The sequence below is a fragment of the Hippoglossus stenolepis genome, chromosome 24, assembly GCF_022539355.2.
Source record: "Hippoglossus stenolepis isolate QCI-W04-F060 chromosome 24, HSTE1.2, whole genome shotgun sequence".
NCBI lineage: Eukaryota > Metazoa > Chordata > Actinopteri > Pleuronectiformes > Pleuronectidae > Hippoglossus > Hippoglossus stenolepis.
The window spans coordinates 3,610,211-3,635,742 of record NC_061506.1 but is presented as its reverse complement, the minus strand read 5'-3'; the positions used below and the strand labels follow the sequence as shown (position 1 = coordinate 3,635,742).

Here is a 25,532-nt window from a genome sequence, read left to right as displayed (position 1 = left end):
AGTGGCACAGATAATCCAGACAGGAGGTGCTTTGGTTACAGCTCAGCCTTCATTGATGCTGAGCAGGACGCACAACTCTGGTCTCAGCTGCTTCTATTACTCACTTGTTTTTATATTTTTCTTTGTCTAAACACTCACCTGAACTTTCCTCCTCACAGAATCTACTGTCTGCGTCCCGAGCTGCAGACGTTCAGTGACTTCCTCCGAGCTTGTGTTGAGATGGTCTCCATCTTCCGGAGACGGAGGTTATTAATGGGATTCCTGTGTCCCCTGCATCCCCCGAGGACAGTTGGACAGTGAGCCGGAGCACGTCTGGAGGCTGGATGGACAACATGTCTCCCCAGCAGCAGCAGGACAGCCTCAGCCGAGGGGGAGCAGGGCAGCAGGAAAACAAACGGGTACGTTTTCAACCGCCTGAGGCGTTCATCCAGATTTTGGTAACACGTGTCTGATTTTACGTTTTAAGGAGAAACTTTAATAAGATTCAGTTGGTGCGTAAAAGCGCATCAGATTGTCTCCATCTTCAGTTATTTCACCTGAGAAAACCCATCATGTACCTGCCATGGGGTCACACCCACCTGCACCAGTAGGTCAGTAGTTGGATTTGTGGTTTGACATGTTTCTGCCCCCTGATCCGGCTGAAAGCATCTCAGAAATAAATCACCAATTCATTTTAGAACTGATTAATCATTCAATGTCATTTTCAAAGCAAATAATGCCATAAATTCAATTATAATAAGATGAATCAATAATGAAAATAACAATTCACTGGTTTGTTGTAGATCTACACTTAACTTGACCGTTGTGTGACTGACATGTGGCGAAGCTATTGTGCAGTGTATCATCTGATATTCAGCCTAATATCTAAAGGTTTTATTTACATTTCATTGATGGATTGATTAGTTCATCAGTTAGTCTGTGGCTGCAAGACGTCATGGTGATGTAAGAAACGAGTCCTGCTGCTCTGTCCTTGTTTCGGTTAATGATTCCACATGTATGTTCTGAGTGTCCCTGCAGGTCCTGTAGGTGTTTGACAGTATGAGCAAACACAGAGATCACTGTGATATGTGCATATCCACTGAAGTTCGCAGAGAGTAAATGAAACAGCCCAGAAACGTCACAGTTTGGTGAAACACTGCAGGCACGAGTCCAGCCCAGCTTACTTTCCTCTGAGCTGCTGTGTGTTGGGACACAGTCACTAATATCAGAGCTGGTCAACAGAGCAGATAAAGTCATGTTTCCACATTAGCTTCTTATGTCGCTGTGTATTTTTAGGGCTGAAAGGTAACATTGTAATGTTGTGGCTGGAGTGTGAGGAATGTTTAACCAACGTGCGACACGACTAAACCAACGATATTACATCGTGACATGTCAGAAATGTGTGGATGTGCGTGTCAGTTGATGGGCGGGGGGGGGTTGATCTTTTCTCACTGTGGACTCTTTTACTTCTGTTCGCACTGAGAATGTTTTAAAGCCTGCACACAAACTGGAGACTGTGGTCGACCTGCTGACGGAGAATGTGTGAGAAAAACACGTTTTCCAGAGATATCTCTGCAAAGAGCTGCAGGGACGATCTAAAGTTCACACTCCACTGTAGGACTGTAGGACTACAGACACGACCTGGAGCTTATATAGATTGAAAAATTGATTCATGATCATATGTAGGAATGATGTCATCATCAAAGCGTCTCCACTTCCTCTCAGTATCCAGAAATGAAGCCAAAATATCCCCGACGCAAACGCTGCCATCTTGCACATTTAGAGACAGAGTCTGCAGTTTACCCTCGTTTTTATGAAATAAAATAAGTGATTAAAAGCAAACTTATCAACTAGAAACATATTTAGTATTTCGATATGTAAAAACGATGAAAAAATCTGTTCCAATGTCCTGCATATTGTCATAAATCATAAGATATTAAAGGGACAATAAAGACCCAGAGAATTTAAACGTCCACTACATTGAGAGCTCAGTTGTGAAACTACTAAACCCTCGTCTTTCTAACTGCTGGAAATCCTTAAAGCTCAGGTGGAGTAAATAACAGAAGAAATGTGACGGTGCCACAGGTCGTGTTAGTCCGTCATACAGTGGATGAACTATGGTTGTGTAAAGCTTGTTTGTCACCTCGCTTCACACTCAGAAATCCTTCTACAATTAGATTAAATGAGTCCTCACTGATCCTCGTGAGGAAACGAGGATCCAGCAGAGAAAAAGAGGATCTCATAATGTCAGCGGGTGGGTTAAATTAATGTTGGAAGTGTTGAGAGGCACAGAAACAGAAAATAAACGTGACTTTCAATATGCAGCAATGATATCTGAAGTGTGAGAGAGTTCAGAGAGAGATGGAACACTGATCTTCATGTTCCGACATTCCTCTGTGTTTAATGTCTCCTCTTTCAACCTGCTGCCGTGCTTGTCGTTGTCGAGGTCAGTCCCAGCTCTGTAATGAATGGACGGAACATTAAGGTGCCTATGTAACATGTGAGGAGAGTAAACATGACGCACACACGGTGGGATTTGAGCCTTTTAGTTTTACAGAGCAGTGTGGCAGGAATGAAACACGAATATTGATGATAGGAAATCAAAAAAGCAAAATGTAAGTCGTTCCCATCAAGAAAAGACGTGTGTTAAGTGAGTTTAGGTTGATTTCTTTATACCCTGGTTGCCTCAGTGTACATGCTCAGATTTTGATGAACTTTGTTTTGTCTCTTTTAGCGGATGAAGTCTCAAAGTTATCGGCGTCAGTCGGCTCCGTCTCTGGTCTTCACCAAAGCTCTCACCAGGTCCAAGACCGTCTCCAGGTAACAAATCACAATCAGCACGTAGATTCAATAGTCGTCTTCTAAATTAAAAGTGCAAGGTCCTTGCAGCAGTGAGTTTATTGTCCTGCTGCTGAAGCCGTTGTGTAAGTGTTGTAAGTTGACCAGCACGTGTAGGTTGAAGTTCAGTGTCACCACACAACTCGACAGGCTGAGTGGGTCAATTAAAACATCTGCAGAAACAGCCAGACCTCCTCCTGTTCTCTAGCAAAGAGGTCGCTGTGGTCAGGCCACACACACACACACACACACACACACACAGTCACATGCCCCTGGCACAACACTGACTGAGGTGTTGAATCCACTGGGATAGATAATCCACCTGTAACCAGACTTAACAGAGGATCAGCAGCTATTAATAGTATCTGTTGTAGAACATACTGAGAAGGAAAGTGAAGAAGAAATAACCTCGTTAAAAAGCTCCTCCTGCGCAAAAATTGGCCTTGAAGCACGTGAGGAGAAGTCAAATTAAAAATAACATCTTTATGACTTCTCTCTATTCAGAGGTAAAAAATCCCCCTTTCAGCCACACCATTCAAACCCATGTACATGTACCTGTTTGAATGTTACACTGTGTAAAGATACAGTTGTAGTTTGGCTGTGACTGACCTCATGCTGCCCTCTGCTCTGGATCCGACGGCCTCTGACTCAACACAGTTTACATAACGAGCAGAACACGAGAGACTTTGATGCCTCATTCATCTCTATTGAATCCAAAGTCAAATGTGGATCATGCAAACTCAATGAACGTGCAGTGTGTCAACATCGGGCCAGATCTTCAGATAAAAGAGGCACATGTCATTCATCCTAAGCAGCAGGGGATGACTGAGTCCTTCTTTCATCACCACGGAACATGTCTTCAGATGAACTGACACTGTCCACCTCAGAACAACCAATGAGTTAGCTGCTGCCCAGCATCACCGCCCAGTCACGCTGTCAGTGGGTTACACAAGAAGATGTCAGAGCCACTCGGAGACATTAGCAGCAGTTTAAAGAGTTTAGATATTGACGCAAGTTTGCGTAACACTGCAGGGCTTTGGAAGAAGGCTAAGAGAAGTTAAGTCCATACTGAGAATATCACTGTCCTGCATGTTCCCCCTCTGCAGTGAAGACTTTCCCCCTAACTCCCCATCCTCCTCCAAAAGAGAAGGTGTCACAGTGAAACTTGGACATTTACAAAGTTTAGCTGTGGCTGTTAAATGCTGTGATAGTGGCAGACACCAAATATTGCTTTAACATCTTGTGCCCAATTTGAGTATCAGTTCAAATAATGTTTTCAGACATGATCTCCAGAGAATTGTTCCATGTCAGACGTGTTGACAGTCTGGATATTTGGAAAAAAACATACAGATTTCTTTTGCTGCAACTTCAAAATGACATATTGTGATTATTCTCGCTGACGGGCTCCGTGTGTTGGTGTTTCAGAGAGAGCTTCCTGCTTCCGCTGTGTCCAGAGACGTGTCCGTTGGTGCAGTCCTTCCTCGCCGCCTCTGATAGGTCCTTTCTTCTCCACGCACACGCTCAGTTGAAGACGGGGATGCAGACTCAGGACAGACACCTCTTCCTGTTTGATGACCTCCTGGTTATCGCCAAAGCAAAGTGAGCACAGGGTTAAGGACATTTCTGGCTGCTCCTCGCTCCCTCCACAGTCCAAAGTAAAAATGTGTGTGTTTTCACGCCATCTCTTTACGTTCCCAGGTCAGCCAACCACTTCAAGCAGAAGGCCCAGGTGCGTGTGTGTGACATGTGGACGGCGAGCTGCATGGACGAGGTGTGTGAGGGCAGCACCAACCCTGAGAGGAGCTTCGTCATGGGCTGGCCCACCTGCAACTGTGGTGCTATGTTTAGGTAACACACACACACACACACACACACACACACCACACACACACACACACACACACACACACACACACACACACACACACACACACACACACACACACACACACACACACACACACACACACACACACACACACACACACACAAAGAAGCTGGAATGTGTTGGGCGTATAATAACATGTTCATGTAAACATATCCAGCTTCTCTGATCAGTGTAATTCTTTGTATACTGTAACACTGAGTGTGAGTGTTTGTTTAATAGCACCGTGTTTAGAAGGTCGTAACCTGGAGACATTTTAATGCGACTCCGAGTGAAACTTCCCGTTCACGCCGCCGAACATCAGCGGCTGTAAAATGTGTTTATGTTTCAATAGTAAATATGTTGGTGACGCTGTAAACTCGACCCTAAAGGCCAAGAACAGAAAACAGACAGGATGAGGCGTAAACAGGGACCAGGATCATTTATAAGGAATGAACTCAAAACTTCTCTCCAGATTTATTTTTCTTTAAAATTACAGAAGGCAGAACACATGGACAGGTGTGGAGTTAAAATAGGAAACACACACACTCACACTATAATAATGTGTGACATGTTTCTACTGTGTCCCTCAGCTCAGCAGAACAGAAGGAGAGATGGCTCTCCCTCCTCAAAAGGTAAACTCTACCTTCACACAACTTAGTGTGTGTGTGTGTATATCTACATGTGTGTGTGTTAGATGGACGCCTCACACTTGGTGTTTCCTCTTTGCGTCCTCTGCAGTCGGATAAAAGAGGAGAAAGAGAAGGAGGAGCCTAAAACCATTCCAATGAGAGTGTACGGGAAGGGAATCAACTCCTTCGCTGTTGTAAGTTTACTCTGTTTGTACAGTTAACATTTTATATACAAACTTTTAAATATTAGTCAGTGTGTGTCTGTCGTGCTGCTCTCTTCTCCTGATGATGTACTTGTGTGTCTCCTGCTCCCCTCACTAGACCAAGACGCTTCCTGTCAGCAACTCAGACTCAACCAATGAGGTGATCCGACTGGCTCTGCAGCAGTTCAGCATCATCGTGAGTGATAAAGACTAAATGAGAGGAAAGAGTTTATTGTGGTATTATAGTATTTTTTTCTATATTTTTGATCATGTAAACTTGCAAAAACCTTGATTCAGATTTATTGCTGCAGCTCAGCACCAACACTTTAGTCCTGCACCAGCTTAGCCGCACAATTTACATGTGATGTAAACCAGCAGCATGTGAACACTGAGGGTGAATACGTTTCTTTCATCTCTCTTCCTGCCATCCCGTCCTCTGAGGTCTGGTAGCATCTCGTGTCTTGTCTCTCTGACTCTGTGTCTTCTGCTCAGGGGAATGTGAAAGACTATCAGCTGTGGGTCATCTCGAAGAGGGACAACACTCCCTATCCTCTGATAGGTGAGCAACACTTAAACAACACATCCTGTTGTTCTAAATTTATTGTTTCCTGGTCGATCTGTGATTCTGTTTCTCATCACCACCACAGGGGGCGAGATGTGTCTTTTAAACACACTGGTACCATTCACTCTCAGAAAACACAGTTAGCTCCCGACAGCGAGGGCTCACTTGTGCACGTTGCTGTTTTGGCGCCGTGGTTGTTGTTCTATGGGAACTATATCAAGCCTCCAGGGATTGATCCTGTTTCCTCCTCTGTGTCTCAGGTCATGAGTTTCCATTCAGCATCCAGATGAGTCACGTGAGATGCTCGGTGTCTCAGGGAGGCAGGGACGCCTCGGCACCAGCTGCGGACAGACAGAGGGCGCTGCAGGCGGAGCAGCTGCAGGTGAGCAAGCAGTGCCAGTTCATCCTGAAGCCTCGACCCACGGAAACGCTGCAGCAAGTATCTGCAGGTGAGACCATCCACTGTGCATAGAGCCTCACTCTGTTATCTGTAAATGACGGTTAGTGTAATTCAAAAGAAATGTGAAAGATGTATACTGATGCATTCTGGGAAACTGCGTTGTCTTTCCAGACTTGTTTCAGAAGCCGTTTAAAAGGAGGCGGTCCCTCATCACCTGGGCGTTCTGGCGAGGCTCCTCCTCCCACCTCAATGAGCTGTCACTTGCGCCACGTGGCTTCCTGTTCGGACAGCCACTCAGCGCTGTTTGTGTAGAGGACGCTCTGCCGAAGCCGGTCATGGTGAGTGGTTACACTGACGATTAAAGTAACACTACGTAACTTTTACTGAGAACAGCGCCCTCTGCAGCCACATGTAGGGATTCATTCTGTTGGGACCGTGTCCAATTAAGTGGTTTTCAGGTAGAGAGCAAGTATCTCCAGTTGTCAGGCTGGAAACTTAAAGTATCATGAATTCTAAACAGAGTTTGCGGCTTTGTTTTTTTTACTACATGGAGAAATATGGAGGACGATGATCCCTCACTTTCTCTCTCCTGTCCCATTAGGACATGTTGGCGTTCCTGTACCACGAGGGTTCGTGGACACGGGGGATCTTCCGGCGGCCGGCGGGGGCTCGGGCGGTCAGGGAGCTGCGGGACACTCTGGACGCCGGAGAGTTTCAACTTCCTCTGACACGCGACCACGTCTTCATCATAGCCGGAGTCTTTAAGGTTTGAAAACTGTGTGTATGTGTGTGCATGCATCACTGTTATTAACCTTGTTAACCCACATCTATAAGCACAAAATTAATCTGCTTCCATCCTGCTCAGCCTCAGTGTGACATGATATGCAGCTACATGAGCAGGACAAGCTGTTCACAGCAGAGCAGCCTACATGTTGTTAATGTAATCTGGATTATAATCTCTTATTATCTGGAGGGATAACAGAGATGTCACGTCTTTACGCAGCAATTATTTATATTTGCCTCAGTCCATTTTAATGCCAGTAAATGCAAGTTAACTAAAGATCTCTTGTGGAGAAATCCACGATAATTTGCAGGATAGGTTTTATTCTGTAATTCTTTTTAAACGCACAGTCCTGATGTCCTGCTGTGTGGATGCTTTCAGGATTTCCTGCGCAGCATCCCGGGCAGCTTGCTGTGTTCTGAACTACATGAAGAATGGATGGATGTTCTGGAGGAAGAGGAGGAGGAGGAAGAACGTGTGCAGGACATACAGAGGTAACATCTACATGCTCTGTCCTGTTACTCTACTCGACTCTTTGCGTTACTTTAACTACTTGATCCAACCTCCGGCAGGATGATCTGTCGCCTGCCCAAAGGAAACGCCCTGCTGCTACGCCACCTGTTGGCCGTGCTGCACGGCATCGAGGGGAACGCTCACGAGAACCAAATGACGAGTTTCAATTTATCGGTGTGCATCGCTCCCAGCATGCTTTGGCCTCCCGGAGTACCTTGTAGTCCTGAAGTGGAAGGAGAGGGAGCTAAGAAGGTGAGATCCCAGAGATCTTTATTGGCTCATACGGAGTTTACAGACACATTTATCAACAAACTGCAAAAATATTCCAGTCAAATAAGTTTTTTAAGGGTGGAATATCACAAATACACTGTGGAATTTGACCTCGATAGACGCCCAGGATTATTACGTTGCAACACGGCAAAATAAATCTGTCTAAGCGTCTCACAGCTCAGCAACAAAGAGGCATTTGTTAGTTTTGTCACTAAAGTTGCCATCAGAAGAAACAAGTTGAGCAAGATCCCCAAAATAGTGAAGCAAAGCTGTTTTCTTGTTCCTGAAAGAAGGAAGCATTGTAACACCAGCAGCCGCTCAGAAATGAAGAGCAGGAGATTACTACCAGCCTTGAAACGTTCCTCAAAAACAACCTTTACATATATTTCCACCAGGCGTTTCCTCTTATCCTCTTCTCGTGTGCTGCAGGTGTGTGAACTGGTGAAGTTCATGATAGAACACTGTCAGCAGATCCTAGGAGAGGACCCCACCTCTCTGTTTGGAGGGCTGCCACAGAAGCTCAACACTGACGAGCTGGGATCAGGTACAGACATGATGGAGATGCAGAGATACAGAGATTTAAAGTCACAGTGAAATTAGTCCATAAAAGTAGATTATCAAAATATAAATATTTTTTGACTTAAATTGTTTTCTGGCCCATCAGAGTCCTGGAAGTACCCTCCGACCGACTCGTCCTACGACAGTCTGGAGAACTTGTTGGACAACAGCAGCGGAGGGTCGCCCGGTCTCTGCAGCCGAATGCAGCTTCGATCCAAAGCTCTGCAGGGCAGCCTGGACTCCATCCTCACGTTCAGCGACTACGACCAAGACACAGACCCGGATACACACCACGATACACACCACACCCAAGCAGACAGCCCACTTGGTCTGAAGCTAAACCCGCTGCGGAGATCAAGAGGCCGGAGACGGGACCCACACCTCTCCAGCCCCACCCAGGACTCACCGACCATGGACGCCTCCTCCACCCTGGACTCCCTGTCCCTGGATGGACGGCACAGACAGAGGCGGCGCTCGGAGCCGGCAATCGCATACATGACCAAGTTCCGGCCGTGTGTCTCAGGGAGTACCGACGGTCTCACTGGTGAGGATGAGGAAGATGAAGAAGAGCCTTTAAAGAAGCCAAGCATTCACACACTCGCTCACACACACTCTGGAGGCGAGCTGAACCTTCATGGAGGAGCTCTGGGAGCCAGCTCCTCCAGCCTCTCCTCTACCGCCACCTCCCCTGCACCCACACGCTCCTCACTGGATTCCCTTGACTCCCTAAGCAGTGACCACTGTGCAGCCAGACGGGGGATTCACCCGTCCACACCATGCCTGCCCTCCAACGATACCTCTGCATCGCTTTCCACCAGCGTCGGCTCCACTCTGACCTCGAACGAGTCTCCGGAGCTGGAGACAATTCCCAAAGGCTCCCCACCCAGAGAAGCACTCAGCTGGGGGACTTTAAGAGGTTGCAGGGGCCTCCACCCAAATTCCTGGCTGAGGAAAGACCGGAGACTGTCACTGACCCAACAAGACAACTTAGAAAAAGAAGACGAGGACAAGACTGGGGTAAGTAAAATCTTATTATGACTGGATTGAATGTATTATATTATATTGTCCTAAATTCATTGTATGTGCTTATACAAACAGGAAGGATCCACCGATATGTCGCTCAAACTTGGCAAACTCGTCCCAGAGAAAGGAAAAGCAGGCGAGAGGGGAGGAGGAAAACTGGTCTCCAGCAGCCAACAGAAGCCCAAAGTGTCCTGCAAAGATACAGGAGGAGGAGGACGTGTTAAACAGGACTCATCCAGCCCCCCATCACACCACCGCTCTACAGGGAACCTCCACTTCCCTAAATCTCCCTTATTCCATAGCTCCAGGAAGCTCAGCACCAGCCACGCCTCTACAGCCGGTGACATATCCAACCAGAGGAGTGCAGCTGAACGGGACGTGAGCGAGCTGAAGCAGCCGTCAACATCTTTATTTTACAAGCACGGCCCTCCATCTCTGTCCCTGTTTAAGCGACACAAGACTCACTCCGTTAAGGGCGAGAGTAACACCAAGCTCCATCAGCGCCGGGTGTCAGAGCCTGGACGACAGGTGGTGGAGCAAGCTGCCACCCTGGGCCGGGCGAGGCTGCCCAGCGACCCCGGACTGAAGGTGTCCGAGGTGGATCCGCAGGGCGAGACGTCGGAGGCACGTTTCTGTGTCTCGCCCTGTGCCACCAAAGCGGTGAAGGACTACTTCTCCTCGCACCGGCGCAGCAACCCCCAGAGCAGCCAGCAGGTGGCACTCGCCCTGGTGGAGAGTCGCCGGGAGTGGCTGAAGAGATGCAACGACCCCACGGCGGAGCCAGATTTCGAGCAGCTTCTCTTTGCCGAAGAATCCTACGTCTAATTAAATCATGGACCGTATTTAAAGATGGACGACATTACTGCTCCCTTAAGGTGAAGCCGAAGAGTCTAGATTGCCACCTGGTGGCTGGCTGCAGTATAGGTCATAAATCCATGTCACATTTGTGTTTTTCAGAATATATCGGCTTCATATATAGTTGAGACGTGTCGTCCATCTTTAGAAACAGTCTATGGATTAAACCTGGAGGGAAAGTAGATCAAATATCAATACAACATAAGATGCTTTACTGCAGTGTAATGATGATGATACAGAATCCTACAGCTGCTTTTCAAACACTCATATTCAACCCTTTCTAGTTTCAGTACAATCCAGAGTTAATAAGGTTTCTCAGTTAACTGTAGTTCAACTCTCCAGCTTACAGACGACTGCTTCAGTAGAGGCTAAAGCACAGGGGTTTAAGGCCTTTAGGCTTGAATACACTGAGCTGGTTGCACATACATTACATTTAAATATGTTTTACCTATAACAGTAACTCTCTCCCTGCTTGCTGTTGAAGAACAAACAGGTGTATGATTAAGTATATATACACACATGTTATCACTTAGCAAAGAGCGTTTTCCCATCAAAAACATTTATCAACTATTTTTCTGATACGTCCTCATGTCTGGATTTGCATGTGCAGAAAGAATCCGTTTTATTTTTTACTACATCAGGCCAAAGTAAAAAACCTGCCAATTTAAAAACGACCTGGTGTTGCCTTCTTTCAATCCGATTTCTGTTAGAGCAAATAGCCAAAACATTTTTTTTCAAGGATTAACTTATTATTTCTCCAGATCAATGCACAGTTTCTCCTACAAAGATCTTGATACAATACTTTTTTCACATTACATTACAAAAATAAAGTGACTGTGTTCTCACCATATTAGGACTTGATGTTTGTAATATTATGACCTTGTTCTTGAAATCTCTGAATATTTTCTTCAATACTGCCCTAATCCTCTGTTGTACATAACCGAAGACGTGATGGTATATAATTATACATTTTATTAATATCACTTGTAGAATAATTGCAGCCTGGGTAAGACGCGTGTGCACAGAACTTTGTCAGTACAAATTGTCAGCTTAAAGGATCTACACATGTATGTTTCACTTTGACACAAGTGGAGTTGTAGGTTAAGTTTGATTATTCACCATTTACGCTTTTCATAAAAATTATTAGAACTCTGCTTTATTATTCATGTTGCTATTTGCCAAATGTTGTGTCAACAGCAGTGAACGGACTCGTCTAGAAGCCGCTGAAGTTTGCTCATCAAGTGTAAACGTTCCTTTGTCTTTTCTACTCAAACATTTCTAATGCGTCTCATTATTACCATGAGAACATACAGGCTGTTGCAGATATTTTAGGTATCTGGTTCTATCTGTTGCCAACAATGTTCTTTTCACATTTTCAAGCCTGTATTTATTAAAATGAATCACACGCATCTCGCCCTAATGTTTCCATTATGATTAATGGGAGCATTCATGTTTTTTAAAGCTTATATTTTAAGCAGCTTAAATAAAAGGTCTATGCTTTATGTTGTTGCCTCTGTACAGGAATTGTTTCACTATGTTTGTCCTCAGAATTACTGAAGTTTAAAATGCCTAAAAACTCTGCTTTTGCAAATAAAATGACAGACGAGTGAAAACCTGATTTAAATGTGATGATTTTATTGCCTCCACCAAAGCGGTTATGTTATATAAGGGACTGTTGGGCCTTTGCATGTGCCGTTGTAGTTCTTGTTACTGGAAGCGGAAAATAGACAATTAAAAAAGACCAAACGATGATTTACTCTTCAAACTCCATATTGTACAAAGTGACAGCTCAACACGTCTTTAGAAAGGTGACTTTTTATTACATTATTTTTCACTCTATGCACAGATGTGTTTGTGTTCTAGTTATGTACAATCACATGTTGAAGTTATATGGTTACATGACAGATTTAATCAAACCAACAATGGCAGGAGTACATCTATATATATATATATATATATAATAAAATATGTTGTTTTGGAGAGGGGTGGGCCAAGGGGGTGTCAGTATCAGCACAATCTTTAAGGCATCGAGAACTGTTATTGGCTCACACACACACACACACGTCACTCAGCTTGTTCAGTGGATACGACTGGATTCACACAGAAAGAGACGGGTCTGATCTTCAAATGTTTGGATGTAAGAAACTTGTTCTCTGCGACTCGACGTGGAAACTACGTCGCAGTAACGAGAAAAAGACACTTTGCTAGATAACAGAAGAACAGCGGCGGACGACAGCGCGAGTCCAACATCACACACTGCCGTCCACTACATCCATAGCAACAAATAAATGTTGTTTTTGACAAGATGATGAATAGGCAGTTTACAATGAGGTGATGTGATGGGTTTACCTAAGTTTAGAGCTTATACCTCTTAAATATCGATGTTATTCATCACAATACAGCAGCAGTGTTCTATCCACAGACTGTATATAAAGATGGACAACATGACATCTCCCCAAAAGTGAAGCCAAAGCATCTCAAAATAGTATAAATCCATTCTCTGGTTGCTACAGCACAGACTCTGTCCCCAGATGTGCAAGAAGGCAGCGCCCGTACTCACGATATTCTGGCTTCATTTCTGGATAGTGGAAAGAAGTAGAGAAGCATCGTCCATCTTTATAAACGGTTTATGTCGAACAGACACTGTGCAGTAAACCGAAGGGGGCACTTTTACGTCCTATAAAAATAATTTTGTTGAGTCCAAGTCCTGTACTCATGCTTACTAGTTATTAAAAGTTGTCTGTGGATTTCTTGTGAGTTGGGAGGTTTAAAAATAAATGCAGTGCCGTGGCATTTGTCCAAGTACAGCAGTAGCAGTACTGGCAGATTAACACCTACCATCGTGTGTGCGCGCGCATGTCGTACACTCAGTTCTGACCGGACACAACCACACGGTCTACACCCTTGTTCCACAGCAGCGGCTCCGCGGTTAACCAGACCCGTCTTTGCTTTGTCGGATGTCGGCTACGCTCTCTGGGACCCTGGCCACCATTCCCTCCAGAGACTTCGTCAGGCAGATCTGACAGCCCAGACGAGATCTGAAGAGGAAATGAGGAGTTACATCCGAGCGTCCACACTGGCAGCCGGTCACTTTTACGTTAAAGTTTAAAACTCATATGCTGGTTTGGAAATGATAAGATTGGTTTTGTCTGCAACACTTTTACTCTGTGTATTAACACCGGTCCTGAGTGATCCAATCATAAGTGGCCAGCACTAAGTTTGGTCACGTTCTTTTCGCTGTGTTGACGCAAATGCATCCTGTGCCACATATGAAGGGCCACCTATTCAGCTGACAACCTTTGACTCATTACAGTTTCTTAATAAATCAAATCGTCCATTAATTAAAGCTCTACTCTTTATTTACCTTATTTATAGCTATAGTTTTTAGCAGGTTTACATATATTTTCAAAGGACTGAAAACCTCTGAGTTAAAACCTTAAGTGAGCGCGTCTCCCACAAATCCTGCTGAAACACCTTGTTGCTGTTGTATGCAAACAACACTAATGAGAGAGGGACATGCACTGCCTGAAGCAAACATGTTTGTTGGTTGTGTAAAAACTCACACATTCGTATGTGTGCGCCTGTGTCTTTGTGTTTGCTTACGTGTCAGACAGGCCGTACGCTAAGTCGAGCATGTCCAGCTCCTCGTCTGTTACAGGCCCCAGGTTCTTGTAAACATCCTCGTCAAATATTAGATGGCACGTAGAGCACGCCAGCGTTCCCTCACACGCTCCTGCAGTACACAAACACACACATTTTTAATTCTAGAGAGATCCAGATCATTCACACAATAGGAATGTAAAACATGTCTTGTCTTGCAAAAGAAGAGGGGGGGGTATATACACATGTTTACATGTGTATATACACATGTGTGTGTGCTTACATACCAAAGCCATCAAAATCCAGGTCTTCGTTAATGACGACATCGAGCAGTGAGTCTCCAGGGGAACCCTTCACCGTGACCTTCTCCCCGTCTCTGTTGATGAAGTTAACCGTCACCTTGTTGTCTGACCTGAGAAACATGCATGAGAGAAAAAAACAGAAGGCTCAGTTTATTCCTTTATCACAAAATATGATTGACATTTTAAAACATGACAAAATAAAAAAGGTTAACTGGGACCAGTGCTACTGAAAATCTGTTGTGAGATATTTGTAGTTAATTTTCACACAGCACTGACTGTTTCACCGCAATCCACTGCCCTCTAGTGGTCAGAGCTGATCACTACACGTCAAAATGTCTTTGGGGAGACTGGTCTTATTATTTATTAACATATTCCACCAGCTTTGTATAAAAGCTTTATTTTTAGACAGTGGGTAATTTACACCAACAGACAGAAACAACTGTTCAGTTTAATGAAACATGTAGAACTAGAACTGCTAGTTGACAGACTGAATGATTAGAAGCAAACTGCCTTAGTCAGGTTATAATGAACTTAAAAAGGAGCATATATAATATTGATAACCATGTTTTCAGCAGTGTATTGTTGAGTTTTTGCTATATATTATATATATTGACTTTATTACACCTCTCTATCTCACCCAGATATGTTACCGTCTCTACACTGTGACAATGAAACATGTGAATGCTCCAAAACACTGACAATCTGCCACTCTTTGTCATTACTGAAAAAACATACACCCGTGGACCAAGAAAATTATTATCTAAGGCCACAAAATAAATGTCAGGTCATACTGTTCCTGTTAAGTGACCGCAGAAATACCCCGGCAACAAACGTTGAACTCAGTGACCTCCTGGAAAACTCAAAGATCAGTGGAAACCCTGCATAATCTGCTTAGCAAAAAAACATATACATGCAAAGTCTTTGGCGTTTACTGCCTTAAACTGTCATTAGAGGGTCAGGGTCAGGGGGCACCGCCTGACGTGAGCACATGGGGACGGTGTCAGCCGGTTTAAGGCCGACATGCCAAACCAAACCTTCAACCTGAGCAGCAAGTCAACAGGCATTGCGCAATCCGACAGGCTGTTTGGCCCTGGGGAACCCCGGCCTTGGTCCAAAGCCTTGCACCTACACACATGGATGTATCCCTTCAGCCGGAGGGATTCAGCTGCAGCAACTCATTCTGAGACTATCACACTGCAGACGGACGTGAGGTTTGTGATTATGTGGCATAAACACAAATCAAGCTGTCACGATCATGAGCCCAAAGTCCTGATCGGTGTGTCATCTCACCAATATTCCTTTATTTCATTCTATGTTTATTTCCTTTACCTCTTGATCTCTTTCCTTCTACTCCTTTTTATTTTGCTTTCTTGAGCTGTCCTTTTTGACCTTGAATTCATTATTGTATTTAATGTCCCTGTCTGTGTATTAAATGTACTTTATAAATACAACTGCCTTGCCTGGTCTCTTTATATGGATTTATTACAAGTGCACACATTTAAATTAAATAAACTTAGTAGTGTGGCTTTTCAACACTTGGCACACAGCCCAAACTACATTCATGAATGTGACCCAAATTTCAAGCAACCGTGTTTGCATTAAAACCTGTATTTCAGTGCTTTATAACCACTGGCCAAACAATGTGTTTGCATTAGAGAATCAACATTAGGAAAGAACAAACTGTTGAAATATCAATAAGGTTCCCCTCGGTGCTTCCATTACACCTGTTCTGTGTACTTAACGCAAAGTTAAGCAATATAGTGATTGGCTGGAAGGGCTTTACTCGTGTCCTACCTTGTTCTTCAGCCTGATGTGTACTCGCAGCATATGGCACGTTGAATTGCCTGTTTTCTGAATGGAGTTTGGCTTGTGGAGCTCAAACGTTGCCTGGACTTGGATCATGATGGTGGAGCCCATATTCTACCATTACAGACAAGAACTCCTCGATCCATGTGCCATTGCTGCTCCCTTCATCTCTATCAGACATTTTCTCATGTACTTTAAACATTGACTCACTTCTCTATATCGGTACAAACTGTTTCTTCCAATCCAAGTTGTGAATACTGTTACTTTCCTGGTGTCTCTCTGCACTTGTGTCCTGGAGAGGGACCCGTCACGTGTGGCTCTCTCTGAGCTTTCTACCTTATTTCTCCCTGTTAATAGTTAATAGTTAGAGTAGTTTTACTCTTGTTGAGCATGTGACACCTTGTTAACTCCTGTGAGACGAATAAAACGAGATTGATCGACTCCCTCCGCGGGGAAAGTGACTAACCTGAGCGGCCGTGTGCCGCTGGTGAAGCCCCTCAGCCCGGTCAGCCAGGAGCCCGGAGCCACCGCCGCCACCGCCGCCACCGCCGCCGTCCTCCGACAGTATTCCCCTAACCGCACGGGAGCCAGCAGCCTCCCCATCGCCGTCACCAAAGCCATTTCTCGGACACACGGGCGGATGGAGGATCGCAACACGCAAGACGGTCCAGTTGACAGCGAGGAAAAGCCGCACTTCTGTGGGAGAGACGTCCCGGAGAGGTCTGACTTCACCGACCGAGTTAGCTTAGCCAGGCTAGGCTAGACGTTTTAGCTGCAGGACGTCGCCGTGTCACCGTCACTACGTAACGTGTCACCCGCGGCAGCTGCTCGTTGTGCGTCCCGCAGACGATCAGCTCATTGTGCCGTGGCCGCGGAGCTAAAAACCTGCAGCTTCTCTGTTCAGGTTAATGTGATCAGAAGTGAGGTCAACGTCCCTGAGCAGCTTCCTGACAAGAGGAAGCGTTTCACCGTTAGCATAACAGCACCACTTCCGGTCAGGGCCGAAAGAAAATAAAAGCTTTACCCGACAAAGTGCTGCAGTTTAACGCGGGTAAACCACTCAGGGGTTAAAACGTGTTAATGATAAGTTTATATTCATCCAGTTTCACATATAGGGACATTTATTTATCGCTATTCAAACCAGGTATTTTTATCAAGACTTTTATATTGAAGTGGTTCCCCCCAGCTTCCTGCTCTTTGCGGGCTAACTACCGTTAGCTCGATGTCGCTAACAACGTGTTTATGTAACTTTGCCAAAGAGTTTGTGTTTTTTTAAAACCATCACAGCAGTTTTACTGATTGTTTTTTTTCTATTGAGGCAGATGGAACATTTTTTGGACCTTCACTCTCTTCTCTGCTGCCAAGTTCATCACAGAGAAAATAAAGAATCCACTGAACCTTGGACTTTAAAATAAAGTTTAAAAACAGGCCACACCTCATCACATGATGAGTTAATCAAGATAGAAACAGCTTTTTTCGAATTCACACATAACCTGGCTATTTAAATTCTATATAATTTATATTTCTTTTATGCAGCTGATTTGATTTTGATACCTCCATCAGCACTTAGACTGAGTTACTTTTAATCTTATATATGCATGTAATTAGATTTTACAGTGAAATCTGCCACTGATTATTCACAAATAATTTGAACGTACAATTTATTTGAGTAAAGAACAACCACAAGACGTAGATTACTGCACATACACCAGGTAGATTCGAGTTTTAGTATAATTTATCAGCTCTTTCATAACCAAATCTTTAACATTGCTGAAATGAGGTGGCCCACAAACTCTTCTTTCTAAATGGGAATCAAGGGCCCTGAATTCCTATTTCCACCCCTGTCACTAGGTCTCGAGTGCATATATACTCCCAACAACATCAAAACACATCAGTGACCTTCACTGTCACATTTACACATTGCACACTGTTGTAATCTCCACTTTCTGTCCACGTTCACAAGTATTGATTGAGCCGCCCTCGATTAAACCAAGTGCCGTTCACCTTCAATATCTTTGCAAGACCCAGAAAACAGGATGTGTACAACATATGTCTACGTCACAGGACAACTACTGACAGCCTGCACTTTGTGAGCTCCGGTTATATCAGCGCTGTGTTCAAGACTTTATCAGGCAACACTGATAAGTGCATCAAATATGAGTGATCATCTGCGGGAGATAAAGATTAATGAATGATCACGTTCAAAGTGAAAGGTTGACATATAAATCAGAAGCCTTTTCTGTCTGAGTTGCTCAGTGTGTGTCACCTCTGTCTCAGGTAAGCAGCGCACAAACTGACAACCTTCACATCAGCGTACACAACACAGGACAGAAGTCATTCACAAAACAAACTGAGCCGACAGAAAAACTAAGTTAATGTGATCGGTTGCATCTGTGCAGTGTTGCTCTGTGTCTTCTGTTGACAGGATGTTCAGGTCCGTGCTGCTGCTCCTGGCAGTGTCAGGTAAGATCACTAAATCTCTCCTTGTTCATGTGATACATTAAGTGTAAAGGTAACACGTCTTGATAGTTCATATCTTATTTTGTTACTGGATTTATTGAATACTTTAATTTGCTCACTGAAATAAGAAAACTCTTTACTAACTAAAATACTAATATTAACACAATTGTTAACCTAAATTTGAAAAAAATAAAAATAAATAAAATAATATTATTTTTCCAACAGTTTTCTTTTTTTATTGTAGACGATGTCATTGTCATGGTTTGTTTTATCCTGAACACTCTTCACACTGATATTTGAATTACAGATCTTGATTCTTTAATCTGTCCTGTGGAGATTACATAGCAACAAAATCGTTTCCCATTTCTACAAATAACTAATTGTTTGATATTTCACATCATAATTAATTGTGGCTTTATGGGTTGTTTCCAAAGCAGAAATATTGTGATAATCAATAGTTTTATCAGAGCAATTGACCTTCAGTCGCTGTACAGAAATTAAACTTTGACCATTAGGGATTTATTACACAGTGAGAGAAAAGCTGTACAAATTAATCTGGAACAAAAGTTAATAATTGATATGACAGGTAAGTATTTGTTAAATCTGCAAGGAGGTATTAGATTCCTTCAACCACTATCACCAGGTCTTCCTTTCTGCCTGTACGTGAGCATCTGACAGGGAATCAGCAGGACCAGTTGTTTGCATGATCCTCAGTGTGAATGGGTGATTTAACGATGAACGGTACCTTTCAGGCCTCCAAGCCGTCCCAATCGCAGTCCCTCGAGGTCTGCAGAAGACATCTTCAACCTACCAGCTCCCCGATGGCTTTCAAATGGGCACCGAACACGACACTGACATCCGTCGACCCATTCCAGACAGCTACAGACAAGGTACTGAGCTCTCCAGAAGGTTCCTGGTTGACCTCAACACTGGCCTGGTGCAAGACAACATCGGTGAGTTTAATCATCGAAACCCTGCGGCAAATACGGTCATTTAAGAACCAATTTGAATACATTGATTAGCCGGGTGCAATTAGGTCATTTCTATATTTTGTCCTCTAGCTGTCATCCGCCCCTCTCTTGGGAATGGGTTTGGAGAGATGGAGAGAAGACAGTGGCTGACAGATGAGAGTGAGGAAACTTTAAAGTTACATTTATTCTAGGAAGATAGATGTAATTTATTCTCCAGAATCTTTAGCTTTTACGAATGCAAAATATGAATCGATAAACTGTCCTTTAAAAAATGTCTTTAATTTAGAGGCACTCTGTCTTTCAGTCCCTGTTGATGTTCCAGCCCAGAAGAATGGTGGTGGTTGGGTGCGGGTGGAGGTACACGCTGCAAATCATCTCCCAGATGGTTTCAGACAGGGAACTGAACCTCACATGTCGATCCCAGATGGTTTCAGACAGGGAACTGAACCCTTCAGAACCTCACATGTCTATCCCAGATGGTTTCAGACAGGGAACTGAACCTCACATGTCTATCCTAGATGGTTTCAGACAGGGAACTGAACCTCACATGTCTATCCTAGATGGTTTCAGACAGGGAACTGAACCTCACATGTCTATCCTAGATGGTTTCAGACAGGGAACCAAACCCCTTAAGTCTATCCCAGATGGTTTCAGACAGGGAACCAAACCCCTTAAGTCTATCCCAGATGGTTTCAGACAGGGAACCAAACCCCTTAAGTCTATCCCAGATGGTTTCAGACAGGGAACCGAACCCCTTAAGTCTATCCCAGATGGTTTCAGACAGGGAACCGAACCCTTCCTGTCTATCCCAGATGGTTTCAGGCAGGGAACCGAACCCTTCCTGTCTATCCCAGATGGTTTCAGACAGGGAACCGAACCCTTCCTGTCTATCCCAGATGGTTTCAGACAGGGAACCGAACCCTTCATGTCTATCCCAGATGGTTTCAGACAGGGAACCGAACCCTTCCTGTCTATCCCAGATGGTTTCAGGCAGGGAACCGAACCCTTCCTGTCTATCCCAGATGGTTTCAGACAGGGAACCGAACCCTTCATGTCTATCCCAGATGGTTTCAGACAGGGAACCGAACCCTTCATGTCTATCCCAAATGGTTTCAGGCAGGGAACTGAACCCTCTGCCTCTAGAATCCAAACACAGACAGTGGAATGTAAGGGAGAGGTCATCAATGGAAACTGCTATGAGTTCAACCCCACACCATTAACCTTCCAGGACGCACAGGTTAGACAATCTACGGCAAGACCACTCAATAACTAAATGTCTGCGTTTGTGGCTCTTCAAATTGACTCTCCCAATTTCCTGTGTCCTTTTATTCCAGGTCATCTGCAGAGCTCTTGCCCCAAATGCTGAGCTTGCATCTGTACCCAGCAGTGATCTGCATTCTCGCCTGGTTTCCCTGGTGACCGAGGGTGGTGAGAAAAACCCTGTGTTGACCTGGCTGGGAGGCACCGTCAAGGCAAGATCATTTACCCTGAAAGTTTATTAACCATATTTTGAAAGAGAGAGGAGACAATGTTTTTCAGGCTCTCACAAAGAAAACACCAAAATACATGATGTGATCTTTTAAATGGAATAAGTATTAATAGTATATATAGTACATGATATTTTGAAGGACTTTCCTTATATCACCATTATTATTCAATGGCTCTCTGAGTATGATGCCAGCAGTCTGCTCCTTTGCCGTGGCACTGAATGGAGGCCAAGGAGAGTGTCATCAGATACGTTATCAACAGGACAGATAGTGTTATTCTTACCTTGGTAAAACATTGACCTTTGAACTTTTATTTAAAAACCACCCATCTGTTTCTGTCCTGTTGCTAAGTGAGACCAGAAAGCAAAACAAGTGAAATGGGAAAATAGTCTTCGGGTCTTAAAGTAGGATTCTTGTAGATTTTTGTAAATTTGACAAATTCTAAGAGACTAAATCTGATGCCTTTTGGCAAGAATGTAGGAAGTATTAAGAAGTATAATGAGGCTTTGCTACTTTTACTTAGGTGAGGGATCGGAGAGCTTCCTGTAAATTTTAATAAGAGTGAATCAAGGTTATATGTCTGCATATTTTTGACAAACCATATGCGTGTTGCCCACCTCAGAACCAGAAGGCATCATGGGTAGACGGGTCGGAGTGGGGTTACAGTGACTGGAAGCCGGGCCACCCCAACATTCAGACTGACAAACCTGTGTGTTTGGAGATGTTCCAGATAGGTAAGACCACACTCTAACCCACACACAACACAGACACACAAATGGCCAATGTGTGAAGGCAGCATTTCTCTGTATGTGGCCGAGAGGTCATTAAAGTGCAACTATAAGTTGAGGTCTTAAGTGATAAAAAGCAGCCTTGTTCAATCCCATACAATCAGGGGGTTTGTTGATGTGGTCTTACATGTACTGGTATGTGCTTGTGTTATAAACCACTCTTTTAGCCGCACTATTAAAGGGTTAAGCTCACATAACTGCAGGGATACAAAATTGTGATATCCTGACCATCTCCTTCACTTTAAATACCAGTAACCAGGGATGTTTACATTTTTTAAAACATGATCTTAAGAATATCCTACAGAACATGTGCGTTATGTCTGGCAAGCCAACATTCCTTTCACAATCTGTCCCTACCCTGTCCTGCAGATGAGAGCTGGTGGACGGCCGCTGACTGTGACCTGAGGAGAGCGTCCATCTGCTCGTACCCAATCACTGCCTGAAGACCACAAAGACACAGCATATACGAGTGTGGACATCTGGATCTGTCTTGCAGACAACATTGTTTCTTGTTTGTCTCCTTGAATAAAACTTTAAGATTTGATCTGCGTGTGTTTGTTTCCTCACCTCAGCCAAAGCAGTCACTCTTCATTCTGTTTTATACCGTAAAGAACTAAGTTGCACATTTATATTAAATTTAGACAAGACTTTAATTTTTAATAATCATTTCCACTTGTGTATACAAAGCAGTTTGTACAGATTAGGGAGCCAAGTTAAAACAATTTGTTACAATTTAGTACCTGGAAAGTGCAAAAGTACATTTCAAATAGGATGAAATAAAAATCATGCTGTACAATATATATACCGTATCCATAAATAATCACAGATATACACACATCCATTTGGTGACAGTCACAGAGAAGAGTTGCTAAGACACAAAATAGTACTTTTTTGATTTTGCTTCTAAGTCCTATTTTCTTGGTTCCCCATGAAAAACGGTGGAGGTTTAACTTGTGGAATGCTGCTTTGATTTTTGATTTACAGGGACAATAAGCTTCGGGCTTCGGTAATGAAAAAGAAAAAACTCTAATCTAACATCACACTGGGATAAAGGCACTCCGTTTGTTGCAGTCGTGGAACAACTCAAACAGTGGTCTTTTGTCTGAATGACAAACGTGGACGAATGAAAGACAGAAATCTCGTAAAGAAGGACACAGATTGGTCTCTGCACGACGCTTTGCTGTGACTTTTAAATAAGGACTAAATACAAAATCACATAAAAAAAAAAGAAAGAGAGAGAAGACGAGAGAACCATTAGAGCAACCCTGTGTCCAAGGCCAAACCCACAAGTGAGCCAAAAGCAACCAGGGGGCTGCTGACGCTCACACAATCAGAGACACCATATCAACATGTATGATGAAATCAAGAATTTGGATATAAAAAAATAAACATGCCTCAGTAGCATGGCCTCACACACACACACACACATACACTCTCTATCTCTCTCTCTCTCACACCCACACACACACACACACACAATTATGGTGCAAAAATAGGAATCAACACATTCTTAACCATAGACACGTCATACTGTGGTTTGTGTTTGATTCAGACGTGACAAGAGTAAAGACGCAAGAACAACACGTCCCACCTGAACAAGGCGAGAAAAACCTTCTTGGTGCCCCGGATATAAAAAAAAAACCCCACAATGAGCAGGAAGGAGAATGAGATGTGAAAAAAATAAATGATAATAGTCGGAACAAGTTAGAGCAGTTGGAAGGAAAGGAGAGAGAGTAAGGGTGCATTTCTCTCCCAGTTCATCTACAGGAGGACGGAGATACAGCAGAGGGCTGGTTGAGTGACATGTTTAGGGAAAAAACTGGAAGAAATCATCGACAGGCACCCGGCGAAGGAGCTATATTGCTGTTAACACTGACATCTCATAGAGCCCTTGAGGATTTCTTCTTTCTCCTTCTTTTCCAGGTGTCTGAACAGTCAGAAGTGTTTTTAAAATGTGCCGGTGTCTTTATATTCAGGAGACGAAAGTGAGATTAAAAAAAAAAAAAGACTGCTACTTTTACTTATAAATAAACACGGATTCAAGTAATTTAAAAAACATTCTATGAAGCACGGAGGGATATGTGTGACACGAGAACTGCTGTGATAAATCTTCACATGGAAACTTTAGAATGTAGTGTTTCACTTTTGTCTTATCTTACAAAACTATATCTTAAGAGACGTGCTAACACGAAAGACAGATGCCGTCTCTTGCGGGTTTGTTTCTTAAACAAAACAAGTCACCGATGTCCAAACATAAAAAAAAAGACCATCTCCATCACCGTGTCTCCTACTTATCCTCAAAATGGTCCGAGACCACCATGTGTACGAACAGATGCCAAGTTGCACATGCATAAATTTGTCAAGATAACAAAGAAATCCACAAAAAAAACCCTGAAGATATGAAAATCACAGATACACACACGTATAAAAGCCCATGGGAAAGGCAGAGAGTTTGGTCTTATGAGTGATGGAGCTGTCGTACTGCATAAGGCTGCTGTGTGCCAGCTTTGAGGCAATGAAAAGTCTCGGCCTAAGGAGCACTGTCTGCATCAATGGCAAACTAAGGGGATGCAACAAGGCCACTTGAAACTATATCTTTATCTAGAGCATGGTAACACACTGCGGACACACACTCTCACACACACACACACTCTCTTGCAGTTAGCTGACAGATCCTGTCAGATTTTAGAGAATTTACAGTGCCTCTGTCAACAGGAAACAGAAACGATATTGTGTAGTGTGATGTAAATAAATCAATGAGAAGCTGAGGGATGAAGAGAGAAGTCACGGGTAGTGGCGAGGTGATGCTCAGGCTGGTGCTGCTGCTGGATTTGAACGACAACGCCAGCGCCGTACGGTCAATCCAACGCAGGACTACATGCACAGACACATGTATGTGCACACTTTGTGATAATTGATGCTCAAGCACCTCAAAGCATCTTCCCACTGCCTGTTTAAACTGTGGAAAGGTGCTGGAGGAACAGAGGGGGTTCCTAAGGATAGAATGAGGCAACGTGTTTGGTGACAAGTATGGAGACAAACCGGGTGAGGAATGTGGGATGTGCGTGGAGGGGAGGGTTTAGGGACATTGGGGACTGGGATGGGTCAGTTGTGGTCGTGCTGGGTATTGTAGAGAGTCTCCCCTGAAGAGATCTGGGTCAGTCTCCTGCTGGAGCCCCACAGCTTCCGTGTGATCTGGCCCGAACGCATCTGAGAAGAGTGGAGGAAGAGGAGGAGGAGGAATTGGGACAAGGGAGTGGAGAAAGAAAAGCATGAAGTCAAAGGAGAGGAGGGGAAAAAAAGGGAGGAGGGATATGATTCATGAGTGACTCAAAAAAACTCAAAAGCCTGATTGACTTTTGCGTGAGAAGATGAAAAGGTGCAATGATTCAGAGCGGGGGAACGTCGTACATCTACACCACCAACACACTATTTACACTATCAAAACAATCAAGACTAACTTGGCGCGAGATTATTAGTTTGCATTATTCAGATTGTAGCTACACTCTTAATATGGCTTGAATTTGCAGAAGCGTTAATTAGTGTTACGTTTGTTTCACAGCATATTTGTTATAGTTCAGAGAGCACACGCAAACATGGAACAAAATGACCCTTCAGGTAAACAGTGTGGGAGTTTCCC

The 25,532-nt window shown here is 43.9% G+C and overlaps 4 protein-coding genes across 8 annotated transcripts in view; 2 read left to right on the top strand and 2 right to left on the bottom strand.

The window, feature by feature from the left end:
* Window positions 1-28: 28 nt before the first annotated feature.
* LOC118103487 (rho GTPase-activating protein 20-like) lies at window positions 29-12,096 on the top strand. 3 transcript variants are annotated; one of them, XM_047339149.1, is made up of 17 exons: window positions 29-80; window positions 159-398; window positions 2,714-2,799; window positions 4,243-4,416; window positions 4,516-4,665; window positions 5,275-5,316; window positions 5,423-5,507; window positions 5,635-5,712; window positions 6,009-6,075; window positions 6,339-6,527; window positions 6,650-6,816; window positions 7,080-7,244; window positions 7,641-7,753; window positions 7,832-8,024; window positions 8,472-8,586; window positions 8,707-9,617; window positions 9,699-12,096. In XM_047339149.1, exons 2-17 carry the CDS (start codon window positions 324-326, stop codon window positions 10,446-10,448), a joined length of 3,360 nt encoding a protein of 1,119 aa, XP_047195105.1. In that variant the 5' UTR covers window positions 29-80; window positions 159-323; the 3' UTR covers window positions 10,449-12,096. The 3 variants fall into 3 exon arrangements, with proteins under 3 accessions (XP_047195105.1, XP_035006382.2, XP_047195106.1); XM_035150491.2 differs by lacking the exon at window positions 29-80 and having other exon boundaries at window positions 103-398; XM_047339150.1 differs by lacking the exons at window positions 29-80; window positions 159-398 and adding an exon at window positions 1,792-2,425.
* Window positions 12,097-12,277: 181 nt separating this feature from the next.
* Window positions 12,278-17,167, bottom strand: LOC118103488 (adrenodoxin). Its single transcript, XM_035150492.2, has 4 exons — window positions 16,653-17,167; window positions 14,366-14,490; window positions 14,082-14,211; window positions 12,278-13,516 (listed from the first exon to the last, which is right to left on the bottom strand). The coding sequence occupies exons 1-4, from the start codon at window positions 16,805-16,807 to the stop codon at window positions 13,408-13,410; spliced, it is 519 nt and encodes a 172-aa protein (XP_035006383.1). The 5' UTR covers window positions 16,808-17,167; the 3' UTR covers window positions 12,278-13,407.
* Window positions 16,827-22,436, top strand: LOC118103393. Its single transcript, XM_047339209.1, has 9 exons — window positions 16,827-16,906; window positions 18,612-18,649; window positions 19,399-19,599; window positions 19,708-19,776; window positions 19,922-19,974; window positions 20,042-20,854; window positions 20,952-21,089; window positions 21,727-21,838; window positions 22,262-22,436. Exons 1-9 carry the CDS (start codon window positions 16,827-16,829, stop codon window positions 22,333-22,335), a joined length of 1,578 nt encoding a protein of 525 aa, XP_047195165.1. The 3' UTR covers window positions 22,336-22,436.
* An 87-nt stretch (window positions 22,437-22,523) lies between these two features.
* Window positions 22,524-25,532, bottom strand: part of nbeal1 (neurobeachin-like 1) — a 35,004-nt gene continuing 31,995 nt past the window's right edge. For all 3 annotated transcript variants that reach the window (XM_035150284.2, XM_035150285.2, XM_047339086.1), the window contains one exon: window positions 22,524-25,102. In XM_035150284.2, the coding sequence (XP_035006175.1) occupies window positions 24,998-25,102 (105 nt within the window). In that variant the 3' untranslated portion in view covers window positions 22,524-24,997. The remainder of the gene's footprint in view (window positions 25,103-25,532) is intronic.

Coding starts and splice junctions, on each gene's coding strand:
- LOC118103488 (XM_035150492.2), bottom strand. CDS start 16,807: ATGGCTTTGGTGACGGCGATGGGGAGGCTGCTGGCTCCCGTGCGGTTA. Junction 14,212..14,365: donor CCTGGATTTTGATGGCTTTG/GTATGTAAGCAC, acceptor TGTGTACTGCAG/GAGCGTGTGAGGGAACGCTG. Junction 13,517..14,081: donor GCGTACGGCCTGTCTGACAC/GTAAGCAAACAC, acceptor TTTCCTCTTCAG/ATCTCGTCTGGGCTGTCAGA.
- LOC118103393 (XM_047339209.1), top strand. CDS start 16,827: ATGGAGGATCGCAACACGCAAGACGGTCCAGTTGACAGCGAGGAAAAG. Junction 19,600..19,707: donor CCTGGTGCAAGACAACATCG/GTGAGTTTAATC, acceptor TTTGTCCTCTAG/CTGTCATCCGCCCCTCTCTT. Junction 21,839..22,261: donor TTTGGAGATGTTCCAGATAG/GTAAGACCACAC, acceptor CCTGTCCTGCAG/ATGAGAGCTGGTGGACGGCC.
- LOC118103487 (XM_047339149.1), top strand. CDS start 324: ATGGACAACATGTCTCCCCAGCAGCAGCAGGACAGCCTCAGCCGAGGG. Junction 399..2,713: donor GGCAGCAGGAAAACAAACGG/GTACGTTTTCAA, acceptor TGTCTCTTTTAG/CGGATGAAGTCTCAAAGTTA. Junction 5,713..6,008: donor TGCAGCAGTTCAGCATCATC/GTGAGTGATAAA, acceptor TCTTCTGCTCAG/GGGAATGTGAAAGACTATCA.